This window comes from Anopheles nili, chromosome 2 (genome assembly GCF_943737925.1).
Source record: "Anopheles nili chromosome 2, idAnoNiliSN_F5_01, whole genome shotgun sequence".
NCBI lineage: Eukaryota > Metazoa > Arthropoda > Insecta > Diptera > Culicidae > Anopheles > Anopheles nili.
In genome coordinates, this window is record NC_071291.1 from 66969378 (window position 1) to 66987044 (window position 17667).

Consider the following 17667-nt stretch of genomic DNA (forward strand, 5'->3'; position numbering starts at 1 on the left):
TGGGTCATTTTTGCCACCCGGCGCGAACATTTCTCGGCCATCGCCTTTCGGCATGTCGCTTTGCATGTCTATTTGGGATGAATTTTAAAATCAACTCCCCACTCCTCTGGAGGCGCGGCACTGCACTGGGGGTCAATTAGCTCCCATTACAGCGTCCTCCAGCGTGGTCACTCTGAACCGGTTTACGATTTTGGCGAACATTTTGTTTCTTTGGCGTAAACCAGACACACTTACAAGCCATTCATTTTGGGAAAGACCAGCAAAATCTACAATTAGCGCGAGTTAGAGGTTGTTCGATAACAGCCTATTTTGATGCTATTGCGTGCGCGTGTATGTGTTTTTTTTTTCATTAAATTCGTGCAAAAAAAACTAGCGTCAGGTTCGTCGCCTAACTCCTAAGAACTCTACAGCCGCTCGAATATTTCTCAAGAAAGCCTTGTGATCAGTTGCATCATGCTCCCCCACCCCCGTCCACCTGCTGGGTTCCCTTCCAACCGCTTTAGTGCATCGAATGTGTGTCACTGTCAAATATGCACTTTTCACACGCCAGGAAAGGAAATGCAACTCGCGCGATTATGCTTGTGGCCCGGTTTTCCGACCGGTCAAAGTGGTGGGGAATGAAATGCATTAGATCGGCCGATCGATTAGTTGATTACTCGTTCAAATGAAACATTAGAAGAGGCCCGAAGCCCGGATGCTTCACGGGGGCGCGAAACAGCGATGGTGGCGCGATATTCGCGCGTGCAGCTTTTTTTTGGTCTCCAAAAGCGATGCGTCCCTTTCGAACTATTATCCCCACTTAATGAACAGCTGACGCTACCACAGTGCACCTAGACTAAATGTGTCAAAAAAACGCCTCTGTTCACAAAAAAAATTCCACACAACACTCCGAAACCGATACGGCTAATGGGTGCGCGTTGTCGGCAAATAAAATTGGCCACGCAACACGACATGAAAAACACCCTTTCCCGTTTGGTAGGAGTGCTACAACGTTTTGTTTGTGCTGATAACGCAAAATCAAACAAAATTGGTTGTGGATTGATCGAAAGGTGCAGTCGCACGAAAACTTGAGGGAAGTTTGGTGAGCCGTGGACGGAAAATGCTCGCCAACTTCCACTGCAGAGCAGGAAGGCGTTCCGAACACCAGGCAAAGCCACACTAGATAGTGTACATGACTAGTTGAACTTGACATTCATGAATGAGTTAGAGACCTGTGGAAAAAAAAGACTCAAAATGCATGCGCTGAATGCAGCTCTACTGGCTCTCACGTGGCCGTCGGTGCTGAGCGTTCGATTTGGCGCTGAGAACATTATAATCGGTCATTATATTTCCTTCTCGGGATGTATGGGCACATGGAGAGGCGTATTAATTATTGTTTTCCATACAATTGGTCTAAACAATCCCATCATGAATTGACGTCCAATAGAAATAATAGTTCTTTTGCATCTCTTGATTTGTGTTTCATTACTCACCTATTAGCTTTTAACAACTACTAGAAAAAATAACTCTTCAGGCGAAAACATAAACGAACTTTCACAGAAATCACTATTTACAGCACTTTTAATAACACGAAACGCACTAATCACCCGACAGGATATGTTCCGCCAAAATCACGTGCTCGATCACATTGATCGAGTAAGCTTTTTTTCATATGCGAACTACAATTCCCTTGCTCCTATCAACGGTCAAATTCAATCGAGGGTAATTGATACCTTATCGTAGGGGTTGCGACAAGTTCTTGCACCGTAGCACATACAAACACGCGCGATGCAATGAGCCAACATAAAGCGCAGCACATAAAAAGGCGCCGCGGAGCACGAAACTGAAAGTGCGTGCGTATCGTCGTTCGGTTGGCCGCGAAATGCCTGCCAGGTTCGCGAGGGTTTGCTTAAATGTTCTGATCACCAAATGGTGGAGCAGCTCGGCCTGTCGCCCCGCGCTCGTTTGTTGTGAGTTCGTTGATACTGCTCCCCTTCTCGATACCAACGCTGGCGTACGAGGTTCTGCCATCCATTGCGTTCCAGCAGTTGCACTTTAAGCCGTTGGATTCGCTTTTCAAGCATATTATGAATAACATCTGTGAGATTAAAGAGAATCCTCTTTCCTCCTCTACGTCGAGTGTTGGTGTAGGAAGTAGCTTAGATAAGGTCGAACACGATACCGCCATGCGCAAAAAATGATAGTGTGCAAAATTTAGCATAAATCGCGTGCACATGCGCTGAGATGACCGGTTGAGGCAGATGACACCAGTTGTCCTTAGACGAGGTCTGATGCTGCGTGACGAAAGTGCGACAATGACCTACCGATGGGGCGGAAGTGATTTTGTTTGAAGTTCGCACTATCCTTACACGCGTCGTTGATGCGCGCTGCGATCGTTGGAGCCTGGCACGTGAGGCGAATGGAAATTTTGAATAAGAAGTTACGGATATGGTATAGAGTCACTTGAGCTTATTGTTTATTATCGATGACGACAAGCAGTGCCACTGGAAGCAGTTAAATGGAATTTAAACTGTTTGTTGCTAAGAGTTGTTTGAGGGCTTGGAATAGAAATGATTCATGTGGAACAGCTATGTTGGTTAAAGAAAGCAACTGTTTTACAATTCAACAAGTTGTATTCTTACAATATACGAGGAATTAGAAAAGCTATGTGACCCATTTTATATTGCTTTATTGTTTAAACGTAAAGCAATTTGTTAAGAAGCATAGAAAAACGGAATTTTTTCTTTCTTAAAGTATAATAAACTGTATGAAAATTAGATAAGTGAATAACATATAAGCTATAAACTATATCCAATAACTACATGTTTGGTGCTTTTATACACCTAATAATACACTATTTAGGAAGCTACTTAACATAAATTACCATGTTATATTGAAAATTATTATGGTTATTTTTTAAAACTATAGTAAGACTTTAGTAGGTAACGTCTTAAGACATACCAAGGTTTATCAGAAAAAGTAGATGATAACTATATACACCTTGGTATGGAAATGTTTATCTTTTTGACGTTTGCCAGTGTTCTTCATTTGTTTTGATAAATGCGAATCAAAAACGCACGTGTACAACTAAATAATTCACCGGTCGCATTTGATTTCTTTACAAAATGCAGAAACAGCGTAAATTCAATCCAAAAAGGAGGCCACAAAAGGCAAACGCTCGTAAAAAACCCCAGGAGGTGTCGTGGCAGCCAGTCAAATTAAATGGTCCCGTGATATCCGATGAAGGTGCTGATTTTGGCGGCTTCATCGGGTTGGAAATCTTAGAAAACTATTCCGGAAACTTCGTCAAAAAAGAAAAGACAAAGGTTGGTTTTCGTTTTAAAGAAGTTGGGATTTTTTTTATTGAATTTTACTTTCACGATATCATTTGCAGAGAGAAAAAGATGTTGAACCTAAGGATAAGAAAAAGAAATCGAAAAGGAAGCATTCGTCTGATAGCGAAAATGATAGCGATTCGGATGAGGAAGTCATCAACAAAAAGAAACCTAAAAGAGTAAAAGCTTTAAAAGCAGCAGGTGCTGATGAAGTAATTTCCACGGAGGAAGATTCTGGTTTTGATGATGTTCCAAAACTCATAAAGAAGACACCCAAACAAAATGTGAATCGTGAATTGAATGGAAAAAATGCGGAAAATCAAAATCAAGAACCTCCTAGCTCGGAAGCCAAACCACACGCCGGTTTTTCGATGTTACTGAAACCGCCATGCAAGGCGCAAAAGAAACAATCGAAACAGAAAAGCTTTGAAAAAGAATCTCCTAAAGCTAAACCTGAACCGTATTCGAGTGTTGATTATGCGGTAAGTTGTTTTAACAAATTATTCATGATTTATACGTATTTATACTCAACATTGGTTTTTTTATGCAGTCATGGATAGAGCTTGGTGTTTCTGAACCTATTGTGAGAGCACTTGCTGATAAAAGATTTAAAATACCCACTGAAATTCAATCCCAAGCCCTTCCGGTTGCAATTTTTGGACGACGGGATTTACTTGGTGCAGCTGAGACGGGTAGTGGCAAAACATTAGCATTCGGGATACCAATGCTGGAAGGTATCATGCAAATGAAAAAAGAGAAAAAAGCTATCGCAGACGAATCAAGTGATCACGAACAAACGCCACCTCCGGAAGACTTTGAAATGACGGAAGAAGATGAAAAGGTATTTCGCGAGGAAGGAGCCAACGTAAAGCAGAACTATGTCGATCCCGACAAACCGTTGTACGGGCTGGTTCTAACGCCAACGCGTGAACTGGCGGTTCAGATAAACGATCACTTGAAAGCGATGACTAAATACACGGACATAAACATTGCAACCATTTTTGGTGGACTTGCCGCGGTAAAACAGGAGCGTCTGCTTCGCAAATGTCCCGAGATTGTAATTGCAACACCGGGTCGTTTGTGGGAGCTGATTCAGAGTGAAAATCCTCATCTATCGAAAGTAACACAGATAAGGTATATTGAAAAAAAAAACGATATGTTTGTATATTAATGTTTATGCGAATTTGCTGAAATTTCAGATACCTTGTAATTGATGAAACTGATCGTATGCTAGAAAAGGGGCACTTCGATGAGCTTAAGCAGCTTCTTGAACTGATAAATTCAAATGAGGATGCGAAGAAACTTCGACGAAATTATATTTTTTCTGCAACACTTACCATGGATCACGACCTACCAGACCATCTGAAGAGTAGGTTTTGACTAATCATATTTGGACGAATAACACTATCACTATCATTCTTTTCATCCTACCAGAAAATGCAAAAAAAGCTAAAAAGGTGATTAAACAAACTCCCGGCCAGCGCATGGATAATCTTATTGAAGTTATTGGCATGACTAATCCGAAGATCGTTGACCTCACACAAGACCATGGCACTGCTCGTACGTTAACTGAGTCACGTATTTTGTGCCAGATGGAGCACAAGGATTACTACTTGTTCTATTTTCTACAGCGCCATCCTGGTCGCACATTGGTGTTTTGTAATTCGATAGATTGTGTGAAACGTCTCGTATCTTTGTTTGGGTACCTAAATTGTAATCCACTGAGCCTGTTCGGGAGCATGCAACAGCGTCAGCGGCTGAAAAACTTGGAGCGGTTCACTTCCAACCCTAGGGCGTTGCTGATTGCAACTGATGTAGCTGCTCGTGGTCTTGATATCCCAAACGTCGATCACGTAATTCATTACCAGGTACCCAAGACAACAGAAAACTATGTGCATCGTTCGGGTCGTACGGCTCGGGCCAGCAAGGAAGGGTTAACTATACTACTGATAGGGCCAGCTGAGGTAAAGGATTACGTAAAATTGAATCAGGATTTGGGTCGCACCGAGGACCTTCCTCTGTATCCCACTTTGGATCGGGTGATGCGGCAGGTAAAGGAGCGTGTAAATCTGGCTCGTCAAATTGAGAAGATGGATCTGCAGCAGCGACGTTCGGGAGCGAGCCGCTCTTGGGAAGACCAGCTTGCAAAGGAATTCCAAAGTGATTCCGAAGCGGACAGCGAACAGGAAGAAGCACGCAAGTTAGAGCAAACAAAACGTAAACGTGAATTTAAAGCGAGAAGGACGGAGCTCAGCCGATTGCTTGCTATGCCTCTAGTTGTGGATCGAATGGAACTGAGCTACCCGTCGTTGAACATTGCGGGACCGAAGTTACCGACTGAAACGGAACATTCGGCGATCAGTCTGATACGTAAGACAGAACAGGATCGGATTTTGGAGAAAAAACAGCGCAGAAACAAGAAGAAACATTATTGATCATGAGCAAATAAATACATTAATACTATTTTCTTTATTGATTGATTTAATTCCGAATCTCAAGCCTCTTCTCTTTTATATACTTTAATATGCAGAGCAGAACCACGTGTCACCGTATACATAACCTTGAATAAACGGGATAGTCCTAATGTTTTGGACGGTTAATGTTAGCAAACAGGAGGGTTTTAGGCCATAGTTTGGAGCATGAAATCTTGTTGGGTCATCCATATGACCAGGAGAGGCATGGCAGGCCCAGATTGAGATGTTCTGATGGTGTTAATCTGTCCGCAAACGGCTAAGATTGGTGAACCATGATGCTCGACAGCAAGTGGTTATGGATTCTCCTGACCGATAAATGGGTGTAGCGCTGGATAAATATACTTTTATTATAAGTAACATTTTGATCGGAATCTTGGCCTACCTCGAATACTGCTTTATTGACAAAATATATCTCAGATACAAGACGGAAGATGGTCTTTTTTTTATTTATTAGAGTGACGGCCTGATCGTATTGTTCTACGGAAGATTGTCTACAGTGTAGCAATTACAGAGGCTATTACGGTATCAAATACCCAATATAAGATTGCTAAGCTATTCACGAAACACTCGTCCCATTCGTAAAAGATATAATTGCAAACTTTCAATGAGGATTCCGAAACAAACATTTGTGAACCAAACTATTGTTTTACGGAAGATTGTCTACAGTGTAGCAACTACAGAGGCTATTATGGTATTAAATACCCAATATAAGATTGCTAAGCTATTCACGAAACACTCGTCCCATTCGTAAAAGATATAATTGCAAACTTTCAATGAGAATTCCCAAATAAAAAATCAACTGCTGACCAGATTTTCACCAAACGGTAGAGCTTAGAATAGATTTCAGAGTAACACATCAAGAACAACTGTACGATGAAATACATAATTCTGGAAATCCGGCTAAGTTTACCACGCATATAAGATAGTGGCCACGGTCTCTTGCTGGTAATATCTATGAAAAATGCTCTAGGCTCTTTGGTATTACATGGGTTTGTTTTGATTCTTCTGGATGGGCTAGCCAGCTACTTTTCCATTCTAGTGCTAGAGATTATGCATTCGAGACTCATGAGTGTAAACATCCGGGATCGTTTTCAATAAGTTAACGTATGTTTAGTAATACGTAAGCATACGCAAAAATAAGCAGTGATTGTGGCTCTGGTACGTACCAGAAGCATATGCTAGAATTAAACATGAGCCAGAAAACCTCAATTTAAGATAAATTAATATGAATGAACTATTCTCAACCACTAATGGTTCCGCGATAGCAGAGCACGGCCATTCAATTATGTCGGAAGTATATTATTACTTAGCAAGTATACTATAAATTGTATTCTGGAACCGAGTATGCCCGGGTAGGAGGCAAACAAAAGGACAAAAAGCCGTTTAAATTATTAATTGTTGGCTCCCGTTGAGTCGACCATGAGATGTTCCTGTCTTATGATGTAACAAAAACTCTGTGTTCAATTTTAGATTATAACAACCTTTTATTAAAGCCATCTAATGCTTCGATACATACATTCGAACACCTTTTATGACTAACGAGCGTGTGTACTTGGCCAACAGCGACGTGACGCCCACAGCCGGCGTTGCAAAGCACTCAATGTACGGTTCGATTTGCTCCAGATTCCATCGTTCCTTCGTTCGAAACAGTGTATCGAGTCGGCCGAGAAGATTTGTAGGAAGATCGGCCTCGTTAAAACCTCGCACACATGGCACGTTTCCTTCTCGATCGATTATTCCAATGCCACGCAGATAGCTTTCGTTCACTTCGAAACCCTCTGGTAGCGCTTCCTGCCACGTGACTAAAAACTCGTCGATATGAAACTTTAACCCGTGTTGCAGTATCTTCTCTGCGAATAGGGCACATACAGTTTCCTCGCGATACTGGTACCGGTCCGGAATTCGCTCGCTTGGATAGGTATAAACGTCGAAAATTCCATCTACCACTTCGAACGGAATTATGCCCTGCATTGCTTCAGTTGTGATCTCTTTATCGACTGCATCGGGCTGCCAGGAGTTTTCCGATATCACGGATAGAAGTAACGTAAGGACTCGGTATTCATATCTGAAGTGAATTAATATGTTAACAGATTTAGAAATACAACTAAAAGTTATATATCAAGTAAAACCTACTCTAAGTCCAACATTCGTATGCGGTCATCGATTTCGATGGCTCGGTATTTTTTTAGACCCTCTTGAAATTCGTCCTTGCTGCATTGGATGGTATCTAGCAGTTGATTGAACCGAAACAACAGCGTTCTGTCGATAAGATGCTCGTTCTCCGGACCGGCATACCTCGTCAATCGCAGCAGATCGATAATTTTTCTGTATTTTGGTTTCACTTGCCGAAGTTCGAAATAATCGTGAAATATCTTTACCACTTCCTTGCGTTCCACCTCATCGACGGTGTCGACCGTTTCGGACGCATCCTCCTCAATGCTGCTATCCATGGACGTGTTAACACCGCTCTTGGGGCTTTTGAGGGGCGAACGGCTGGTTGCTTGGGCAAGTTTTAGATTTTTCACCAACAACAAACTGTTTGATATTTCGGCCTCCTTTACTTCGTATGTACGCGATTCTGTACATAACACAACCTTCTCGTTTAACGCGCCTTTGAAGCATATTTCATTTCCGTTTTGAATTTCTTCAATGATAGATTCATCAACCTCTATCAGCTTTATACCATTCAAATCGTGTCCATCTTCTTCTACTGGATAGTAGATGGCCTGTGCCGTGTTGGTGAGGTTTTTATGATCAAGTTTAGCGTGTTTTACGATGGTACGGACATCATCGATGGATCTAGCATAACTGTTAAAAAAAGAGAGCATACATAGTAAGTACTAATTACTGAATGATTTTTAACATTTAAATACTTACTCTTGGCTATAAATCATGTTTGTAGTAAAAACTATTCAATTTTAAACTTTAAATTCAGCAGCATTTATAAAGCTAATCAAAACAACTGAGAACTAGCACAAAAGATATAATAAGTGCTTAAAAACAATACATTTTGAAGTTGACGCAGGCGATGTATATATTTTGAAGAATCCCAATAGTTACTGTATGCTCGATTATAAAATAGCACTTTGAGCATCAATTTTCTGTAAAATCGTTTTTGAAACAATTCTAATCTCTTGTAATTCTGCTGTAATGAATTTGAATATATTCCAACAGTAAGGAATCAAAATAAACACTGATATTGGCGCCAACACTTGTGTCAAACTTGTATGACGTTTGGCCATCGGGGCACGTTCACATGCTGCATAAGGTGCTCCAAGTGTTTTTACTTTAAAATTCGATTTTAATCGGTTACTAAAATAGTAATTTGTAGTACATGATAATTAATGAGCTAGATTTAAAATTTAAACAGCTAAAGAACCAATACAGTTGATTCAATTGTGCATACAATGAGCTTAAACTGTACTGCAATAAAACAAATGTGCATCAAATGCAACATGCTGCAAATGCATTAAAAGATAAAAATTTTAATTTCTGCTACATTAGGTATAATATGTAGCTGTACAGTATCTCTAGTACTATTTTTTTTCAACGAAAAAGTTGTGCCAAGAAGGCTTACTTTGTGTTACATAATTTTTGTGCTATCCACCATGCTTGCATGGATCGCGATGCACCTGCACCGGCACTCATGCTATCAAATTATCAATCCCATTGACAACAGACCAACAGACAAGCTTCGTTTTTGTAAGCGATTTTTCTTACACGTTGATAGGTGCAATCTAGTGAACATTTATCATGTCGCGAATCCGACGAATTATCCATGGCTCATCTTGAATATGGGCTGGAGCAATTCGTCTGTCCAGTCACAGCGCGCATCTTCGATGCACTGAAATAGGTTGCACGACAAACGATGCTGCCATCAACATCATCAGCGCCTCCCGACAACCGAGCGTAAGCGGCTGCAGGATAGATGAAGCAAGGCGGTTCTTTTACTTTGCGCAACCGTACCATGATCGCTTGCATGGGACAACTTTTACCCACCTTCAAAGACGACCACGGCACGTATTTCGATACCCAGTGCTTGTTTCAACGGTTTGCGGGACAATCGAATTCAGAAAACACAGCCCATCGGCGAAGAAGCGTTTCTCGTGGCTCGTTTTGGTATCTATTTAAGCAGACGTGCTTCTCTCGCTCGTTTTTCTTTCTCTCTCTGTCTTCTGAATGTTTGGTGTGGGGCAGGAAAACTGTGGAAAATTGCTCATCGCCCGGTGAAGCTGGTCGGCTTCGGTGTTTCGTTAATTTGTTTCCATCTCGTTCAGGGCAGAAGACAACCGCGAAATTATTCCACGGGCGTTACACAACCGTACAAAGGGTTGCGCTTGAATAAGGAGCTCTGCAGCGAAAGCTATGGGAATGCCGACTCTAGGTGTCTTAAGGAACAATCTCCAAAAAGGAAGCCACATAATGGTGCTCTAGTTTTAGGACCTCAGAGGGATTCTCTCTAAAAGATGCAGTCCTCTGGGAAGATGAATGTCTAAGAATAGTTCATAAAGTAGCATCATTTATTTGCCCATGGTACGGTTTAAATTTTAACACGTGCTGATCCAATTTGTTTTTTTAAATAATTAAATGCCCCGACAATCTATACAATAAAAAATTTGTTTCTTTTTTCTAACTAAACAATCAATAATGTTCATGCTCACACGCCACCACCCAAATGCACCCATCGCATGTGCTGACTCAGCCTTTGTAGCTTCGTTTACATGAACCGAAACGAAGCACTAGCCCTAAGCTAGGCCCTGCCCGCAACCCGGTGACCTTAAAGTTCATTCTAAGCCACCTCCTTGCCACTGTCACGGTAGGAAATTTCAACCGGACCACCTCCCATGGCTGGGAGACGGAAACCTTGGCTCCGCACATTTCACTGGCGTGGAAAATGTTGTAAAACCAGCGGGGGCCGCCAGCCAACCAGCAGCAGGGCGTGCACACGCGCCCCCGGTGGAGCAATTAATCAACGATCGCACAAATGAATTCGGCTGCGGTTACAACCGTTTAATGGACACCTTGCGGCTGGGGGCTTCACGGCGCTGACGCCAGGATTCCCCCCCCCCCCCTCTCCATGGCCCGAGGGCCCCGAAAATCGACCAGGCTCGGTTAGCAATCAAGCAATCAGCTTTTGGCCGCAATCTTTTCGGTGCCCACGATCACCCGCGAGGTGTAAGCGAGCAGGGTTGCGTTTTTGATCACACGCTCTTTCTCGCTCACCCACGAATCGGTCCCCCTCTGCGTGAAGCCCTTGGCTTTGGCAGCGAATTTGGCCGCCCCCAGCTCGGTAGCCCACTGGGGAGGAGGCTGATTGACGGATTAATTTTCCACCCGGCCATGTGCCCGGTGCCGAAAACCGTCTCGATACGCCTGTCCCAAAGTGGGTGTAGTCACAAATCGATTCGCCACCGTGCGATATTTGTGCCAGGGGAGCTCTTGACAAACGCACCTTACTCGCCGGAGGAACTAGTGCACTTCTAGGTTAAGGATTCCTGGGAAGTGTGCGTGCTGTAGGGTTGCAGTTTTTTTAGGCTTGCAAAGGTAGCTCAACTTTAGTGTCCACAGGAAAGGTTGCTGGAGCCACACAGCGACAGAGCGGACCCAATTGACAAGCGTAAAATGTTGGGCACTAAGTAAACCATTGGCTTTGTGGCTTGTAGCTACACGGGCAAGGTTAATGCCGGAATCTCACACTATCTAATGGGTTTTTGGGGAACGTTTTTTTATGGAAAATTCCCTTCGCTGAAACAGACTTATTGATGCTATGTGAAAATGTCTAGATAATAGCGTGCAATGTAATTCGTTGATTAATTTTTCAATTTTAAATCATTACCCAATATAACTTGCATTGTATGTATGCACTTAGTTTTCATGCTAAATTGTATTTCTATTATCTGAATGAAAAGGGCGGCTTAAAAGGGAAGGTAAAACTATAGAAAGATATTTGAGGAAAAATTTACTTTGTAGATAAAATATTATTTAAGTTTTATTGTTTTAGAAAACCCGGCTCTTAATACACGCACTACACACGACAAAATACGCGCACTACTAGTTCGAATATATTTCCTCATTGGTTTTAATCGATTTTACATATGAAACACCATGTAGCGCCGTTTGATTTGATGGTGGTAAAATGGTCAATGAAATTCCCAGTTTTATTGAACAGTTTTAGCACACTCGTTAAGAACTGTTAAATGCACATTTGCAAGATAAAAAAACGCCTCGTGTGCTGGTGGCTTATGTAAATGGACGGCTGCGTCTTCTCCGTTTGAGGGTGTGTTTACGAGCAGCTAATATGATATAATGATGTGAAGAGGTGCGCTTGAATCGAGCAAAATGACACCGAGTGTAAAAGCCGGGTATTGCGACGAGATATGCTTGTTTGTTGGAACTATTCCGTGGTGTCGCAAAGACTCAACGATGGTGTTAAAATAATGAGGGATTTATTTGATTGTGTGCCACCGTTGATACATAATATTCACTCGAGCACTTGAGTCCCTATTCGATTAAGAATATACACCTACGTTGATAGTAATTTCATCATCCTTCTTAATTGCGCTGCAAAAATTTCACGGAGCACTCTTCTTCGAAGGACCTACACACGGGTGTGTCAATACAAAAAGGAGGTCAAAGATGCGGCCTGGCGCAAACAGCAGTAGCGATCGTGGCTTGTCGCACCAAAATGGTGATCGCCACCGCCATTTGCGGTTGAATGGCCAGGTCAATTACCTGCACCAGCAGCGATCAGGACGCCGCCTTTATCGTGCTCGTCGGGATCGTGATCCCGTCGGAATCGTGGGGGAAACTGGGCAAAGTATCCGATTACGCAGTACGCCCGTCCGATAGCAGCATCCTTTGGCTGGGCTGGCGTTATGAATTTCATCCCCTCGAGTTTGCATCGGCTTGCGCTAAGCCACCGGCGGTAATTGAATCGTTTATACATGTTAATTGCAATTTATGATTAAACGCTGGGTGCTCCACTACTCCGCCTGCGGTGCTTTCACTCCTGCGGTGCTGCGATGGATTGATAAGTTACATGAATGCTGCATTGCTCTCTGCAGAAACATGTAGCGACTTTATCGATGTAGAAGTATTTGAATTTATCCCCCAAACTACGTCAAATAGATGCATAACCAAAGAATGCATCTATGTAGAATGTACGGTGTTAATGTACTAATTTTTCATTTTCGTCAATCATTCTGCCAAAAATGTAACTAAATTATTATTTTTTTCTCGTAAAAATCCTTTAAAACCTGCATGAATCGTATTTGCTAGGATGCATCCAATTATTTTTGATCAGGTTTAGTTCGTTCGTTAGTATAGTTCGTTTACTCCTAGCGCTTATCAGTCCTTGTGCAGTATCTAATAAAATTTGCCTCACGCGCCGAAGAGGCGACCACGGTTCGATTTGGCCATTTCGCCTATGCGCCATCACAGGGCAACCTGATCCCCTGTCACAGGCTGGCCAGGCTTCCAACAACAAAAGGAAGCAAATAAAAAAGTTTAATCGATTTCCATTTCCATCGTTCTGTCCGCATTACTTAGCGACCGTTACTTAACAGCTGCACGCACGTGGAAGCGATACCACGTCGTCGCACCAGTAACCGATATATTAAGGCATGTGGCGCACGACTGGCCGCGGTCTCACCGACTGCCGGTTAATCGGATCCGGTGAAAATGTATTATGTGATGTGATAGAAACAAAACCAAGAGCTATGGCAAACTCGTTAAGGTTTGGCCGCGGAATCCCTGCGGCAGCGCAAGGATCCTTTGCAAGGGCTGAATTATGCAAGTATCGAGTTCAAAATCTGACAACTGCAGCGGAAAGTTTCATCGGAGTCGTGTGATAATAAATTCAAATTTTCTACGTCGGGTTGTGCCCTCTGCACAATTTTACGCGTGTGTAAAATGACAGTATAACGACAGTGCGTATTTTCTATCGTTTACCGCTTGGCCCAATAAGGATTACGGCTTCGGATGGTCATTACAATCGTAACATGCGTTAATGTGATTTTAATGAAGTAATGAAACCCGCTACGCCGGAGGGCGTCAAACACGTGCTTCGGTGGTTGCTAGGGGCTTTAAATGTTGCAATCATTTTACATTGTATTTGAAACTAATTTGTAGAGAAATGTTGAGCAAAGATGGGCCTTTTTACTTTCACTCTCAGGATGATTTTTGTTATAGAATGCCTGACAAATTTATTTGAGTTGATTTGCTGCAATTGGTCACAGTTTCTTTGCAACGCATGATCATTTAATCTTCTCAGTATAACTTGTATTCTCCATCACTGAGTATTTCATCGTGTTAAAACAGTAGATTCATCGATATCTTTACCGCTTACCATCTCGATTACGCGAGGCGGCTTATCAGATCGATGCACAATTTTTAAAGTGACCGCTCACTTTTCGGTTCGATTCAAATTCGAACGATCGCAAATAGGTTGCTGGTTGCCTTCTTTTTTCGTATTATTTTTGGCTTTCTTGTAAACTACTCCAACCATACCACAAACAGGACAAACCGGAACGGCAAAGGTGGGAATGTCCAGCCGCCTGAGTATGAGGGTGCGTTTTATGTAAATGTGATCAATTAGTTAATCAATTAACCAGGACCTTAGTGCGCATGCTTAACGCTCGATTGAAATATTGATCGAACAGGTCGCGATTTGATCGTAATTTTGAGCAATCGTTTGTGACGGAAATATTGAGTGGAGTGCTAATTATGTTCGCAATTTTCGCTTTTCAACGAGATATTTATCGTAAAGATGAATGGATTTCTTTTGCCAATTCAATTATTGCTTTAGCCCGTATGAACCAGTTTTGTATGCTGTACTATTAGTCACAAAAAAAGTCAACGAACTGTGGATCGAGCCCTAACGATGTACATTAAACTGAAATTAGGAAGCTTTACGCAATGTTATATAAAGACCATCGAGGTGGTCTTAGAGGCTAGTTTCAAATCGGTTTGTTGAGTTTACAGGGATGCGCATTTCGGTTGGGTTTCTATTCGTTGCCTGTTGTGCCCTACATATGGCACTGGCTGCCAAAAATGATCGGTGGCAAAGAACAACAACCGAAGCAGATGAAGATATTACAATCGCAGCTCCTACTCGGGGTAAATGGCTCGACAAATTGAAGAACGCTATAGCAGAAAAAGGTATCACGACCAAAGCTTCTACTGAGAACAAATGGATCGATAAATTGAAGGGCGCCCTAGCGAAGGGATTACAAAAAAGGAGCACAACAACGACAACAACGACGACTACTACAACAACCACAACGAAAAAGCCCGGAAAAACTAAGAAACCTCCAAATAATAAGAAAACTACCACGATGCCAACGACTACCGTGCCTCCAAAGCCTACTAAGAAAGTACTAACAACTTCAACTACTTTGCCGACTACGACCACAACTACTGCTAGGACCACTACGCGGGCAACCACTACTACTTTCGCGCCCACTACAACTCGTATTACTTCTACGACAACAAAACCTGTAGTTACAACTACCGTTCCTGTCACAACTTCTAGTACAACGGTTCCTTCCACTGTTAAAACGACTGCTATTACAACGACGATTGGTACGTCTACACTTCCTTCGACTACATCAAAGGCATCTATTTCCACTACGGTTCCACCTACACTGGGGGCATCAATTATTTCTACGACTCCTCCAACAACAACGACATCTATTACTACTTCAGCAATACCTGTTACTACAACGATTCCCACAACTACCACAACTTCTGTCACGACAACGGTTCCTAGTACTACAACTTCAACAGCTACTGCAAAGTCACCATCTACTACCGCTCAAACTACAGTTACTACAACTATTCCTGTTTTACCAACTACCACAACTTTTGCCACGACAACGGTTCCCAGCACCACTATTTCAACAACTACAGCAATGCCACCATCTACTACCGCTCAAACTACAGTTACTACAACGATTCCTGTTTTACCAACAACGCCATCTAATACTGTTACTATTCCTAGTACAACGACAGCAGTAACAACTTTAAAACCTTCGCTTATTACTACTGCTGCTCCAATTATCACCACGGTTCTTGGTACAATAATAACTCCAACTACGACACCTACATTTTCTACTACCATCACAACAGTTCCTGTATCCTCAACGAGCACTACTACGGCAGCTCCAACGAGCTTAGTATCTTCGACTACTACACCTACGACAACGTCGTCTACTTCTGCACCTACTACGACTTCTACGTCTACTACGACACCCACTCCAACTACTACAATACCTACGACAACGGCACCTGTTTCCACAACAACTTCTAGTACTACTACGACCACTAAGACGGCTTCCACCACATCTCTTCCAAATACTCCAACAGCTTCTCCAACCACTGCTATTCCACCCTCGACAACGATCACTATAATAGAATCTTTAACTTCCACAATACCTACGACAACGGCAGCTGCTGCCACAACAGCTTCTAGTACTACTACTACCACTAAGGCAGCTTCCACTACATTCCTTCCAAGTACTACAATGGCCCCTACAAGCACTGCTATTCCACCCTCGACAACGACCATTGCAACAGGATCTTCTACGACTTCGTCTCCTACCACTAGCACAAAGCCAACGACTCTTGCTCCTGCTGCAATTCCTATTATAGCCACTACATTGGCATCTAGTAGCACATTAGCTCCTGTTACAACAGCACTACCGTTAACTACACTTGCTTTCACCACTAGCACAGCTCCAGCCACTGTAATTGTGACGACCCCTACGACAACTACTCCAGTACCTCCTACTACAGTACCAACATCTACTACTACGACGACTTTGCCTCCTAGTACATCAATTGCTACACCGACAACTACTGCTCAGCCTACAACCTCTACAACTACTAAATCGAAGGGAAAACCAATGATACGACTTGTGTAATTTCGTTTAAAGTACTGTCAAATTACTAAAATATTTCAAAATTTGATTCTAATGGTAATGTTCTTAAACAATCTTTAATGAGACAGGAAATGTTAAAAATTTGTTACGACCTGAAATAAATGATATGTCTATTGTTTAATATGTTCTTTAAATTTTAAGTTATTAAACAAAAGTATTATATCAGCCCTTATTCTTTATGATATTCTCTTGTAGCCCAATATTTAAATCGATCACATAGCCTATAGACGAGAATCCGAAATGCGTCTTAAGTTGCGGAGCGTTTCAGTCCATTGGTTTCTGACATCCGTTGGCGAAATTAACTACTAACGTATTTGCATAAGCACCACACTCGTAAGCGAACTATGACTTTCCTTTTTTTTGCACCTTTCCATTAGCTAAATCAAACGTACGCTCCCTGTACTTACGCTCGAAGGTAAAAGGGTCTTGCATTTCAGAAGCGAAACCGCTTCATTGTGGTGCAGCTGCGATCCTTTCTAAACCTTTACCCGCCCTCACGCAGCGTGAAACATCTTCGGTTGCTGATACGAAGCGAGCACGTTTTCAATTATTACTTCACCGGTGCTGGAAAAAAATAAGGCATCTCCGATGCAATTGGACGTAAAATAGAAAAATAAATGTATAAGAAAAATATCCATTCAAACTGAACAATCGAGTCGCTGAACCCGCTTCGACTTGGTTTGCCTAATTTCATGCCACTTACCGATTAATAATCGATAAGTTCACGGCCTAAATTATAGCGTTCTCCCGTCGTTCCCGTGGCAGCTTCTTTATTTCTGCCCTCCCAAACAAATAACGGACCGGTCGTACCGACACCTTGGCCGACCCTTTTTCCCGGGACCATGCACCAGCGAGGGCAGAGAATCATTTGATCAGATCATCACAATCTTTTGGTGAAGGCACCTCGTCGACGTAACCATTGAACTGAGGGAAGAAGAG

General features: G+C 42.4%; 2 protein-coding genes across 2 annotated transcripts; one reads left to right on the top strand and one right to left on the bottom strand.

The window, feature by feature from the left end:
• Positions 1-3104: 3104 nt before the first annotated feature.
• On the top strand, positions 3105-5749 carry LOC128728727 (ATP-dependent RNA helicase DDX24). The gene is made up of 5 exons (XM_053822371.1): positions 3105-3305; positions 3374-3796; positions 3865-4448; positions 4514-4683; positions 4749-5749. The coding sequence occupies exons 1-5, from the start codon at positions 3105-3107 to the stop codon at positions 5747-5749; spliced, it is 2379 nt and encodes a 792-aa protein (XP_053678346.1).
• A 1536-nt stretch (positions 5750-7285) lies between these two features.
• LOC128720852 (sister chromatid cohesion protein DCC1) lies at positions 7286-8682 on the bottom strand. Its single transcript, XM_053814552.1, has 3 exons — positions 8666-8682; positions 7922-8596; positions 7286-7853 (listed from the first exon to the last, which is right to left on the bottom strand). The coding sequence occupies exons 1-3, from the start codon at positions 8680-8682 to the stop codon at positions 7286-7288; spliced, it is 1260 nt and encodes a 419-aa protein (XP_053670527.1).
• Between the last annotated feature and the right edge of the window lie 8985 nt (positions 8683-17667).

Coding starts and splice junctions, on each gene's coding strand:
- LOC128728727 (XM_053822371.1), top strand. CDS start 3,105: ATGCAGAAACAGCGTAAATTCAATCCAAAAAGGAGGCCACAAAAGGCA. Junction 3,306..3,373: donor TCAAAAAAGAAAAGACAAAG/GTTGGTTTTCGT, acceptor TATCATTTGCAG/AGAGAAAAAGATGTTGAACC. Junction 4,684..4,748: donor CCTACCAGACCATCTGAAGA/GTAGGTTTTGAC, acceptor TCATCCTACCAG/AAAATGCAAAAAAAGCTAAA.
- LOC128720852 (XM_053814552.1), bottom strand. Junction 7,854..7,921: donor ATACGAATGTTGGACTTAGA/GTAGGTTTTACT, acceptor AATTCACTTCAG/ATATGAATACCGAGTCCTTA.